The sequence below is a fragment of the Octopus bimaculoides genome, chromosome 26 (assembly GCF_001194135.2).
Source record: "Octopus bimaculoides isolate UCB-OBI-ISO-001 chromosome 26, ASM119413v2, whole genome shotgun sequence".
NCBI classification, from domain to species: Eukaryota; Metazoa; Mollusca; class Cephalopoda; order Octopoda; family Octopodidae; genus Octopus; species Octopus bimaculoides.
Genome location: NC_069006.1, coordinates 21,622,969 through 21,624,581, shown reverse-complemented (window position 1 = coordinate 21,624,581; position 1,613 = coordinate 21,622,969). Strand labels below are relative to the sequence as shown.

The 1,613-nt window shown below is 39.4% G+C and overlaps 1 protein-coding gene across 1 annotated transcript in view; it reads left to right on the top strand.

Annotated features, from left to right (window-relative positions):
* The window catches only part of LOC106880671 (epidermal growth factor receptor substrate 15-like 1), a gene marked incomplete at both ends in the record, with an annotated part of 32,953 nt that overhangs the window by 3,134 nt on the left and 28,206 nt on the right, over positions 1–1,613 (top strand). Inside the window, one exon of the mRNA XM_052976928.1 lies at positions 358–501. Coding sequence (XP_052832888.1) covers positions 358–501 — 144 coding nt within the window. The remainder of the gene's footprint in view (positions 1–357; positions 502–1,613) is intronic.

Sequence of the window (1,613 nt, the reverse complement as noted above, 5' to 3'; positions counted from 1 at the left end):
TATATATATATATATATATATTTAGTTGGTATGAAAAAGCATTTCCATTAATAAACATACATACATGCTTACACGCACTTATACATCCATATCTATTAATATACATACATACACATATTTACACACATGCATACATACATACATACATATATACATACATATATGCATGCATACATACATACATACATACATATATACAAACGTACATACATACATACATATACATACACATACGTACATACATGTATATGTGTGTGTGTGTGTGTGTATAATAGAATATATTGAGTATTCGAATATCTTTTTATCTTTATATCCTGTTGTAATAATAGCGTATTCTCTTGATAACTTCTTCTTCAGATATGGGATCTATCTGATCCAACTGGAAAAGGATACTTAGAGAAACCAGGATTTTTTATTGCTCTCAAGCTGATAGCTCTTGCACAAATTGGACATGAAATCTCTCTTGGGAGACTGCCTTCTGAAACGCCGCCACCAAATCTGGTAAGTGGAATCCGGTTCCTTGTTACAGTAAATCTGAGCTATATCTCTCCCTTACCATTTTGGCTTATCTGTTTCATCGTCATCATCATCATCATTATCGTCATCATAGCAGCCACTTTTCCATGCTTGCGTTGGTCGGACAGAATGTATTGAGGCAGATTTTCTACTGCCGGATGCTCTTCCAGTCAGCAACTCTCATCCGTTTTCTCAAGACCAGACACAGTCTCTTCCATTCAGCTCTCTGCTGCCACAACCACCAACACCACCACCTCCTATACTACTCTTTCCATCACAACAATGACCACCACCACCACCACCACCACCACCACTACTACTACTACTACTACCAATTCTACTACTACTACTGCTGCTACTACTGCTGCTGCTACTACTACTATTACTACTACTACTTACACTGCTTCTATCTCCATCGTCATTATCACCACCACTACCCATATTACTACTACTACTACTACTTCAAAACCACTAATAATACTGTTACTACCAGCACCACTACTACAACCACCTATACTACTTCTATCTCCATCACCACAATGATGACTACCACCATCACCATTACGACTACATCCACCACCACCACCAATGCTACTACTACTACAACAACTACTACTGCCACCATCACCACCACCACCACTACCACAACGAATCTGTGCTGTTCAGCACTGTCTCTGCCTTCCCTGCCCAGTCAGCTGTTCCTCCCCTCCTCCCAGCCCCCCCCCATCTTACCTCCTACACTTCATTGGTTATTGATTTATTCCAAAGCTAGCAAAACACACGCACACACAGACAAGCGCATGCTCCCCCCGACGCACCTATGCTAATGTCTCTCTCTCTCTCTCCTGTATTTTTTTTTTCATCAATCACATGAGTTTGTAGATTACTGTTATTTAGTAGCTTCTTCCTCTTGTTTAACATGTTCTATCCACCGCTGCTACTGCTGCTACTACTGCTACCACTTTGATTGTTATTGATAGTGATGGTCCTTTTGGATAGGTGGAGGGTGGGTATATATATATATATATATATATATACACACACATACATATATGTTTTTAATTACCTATCTTTTGTCTGCCTGTCTGTTTGTCTCT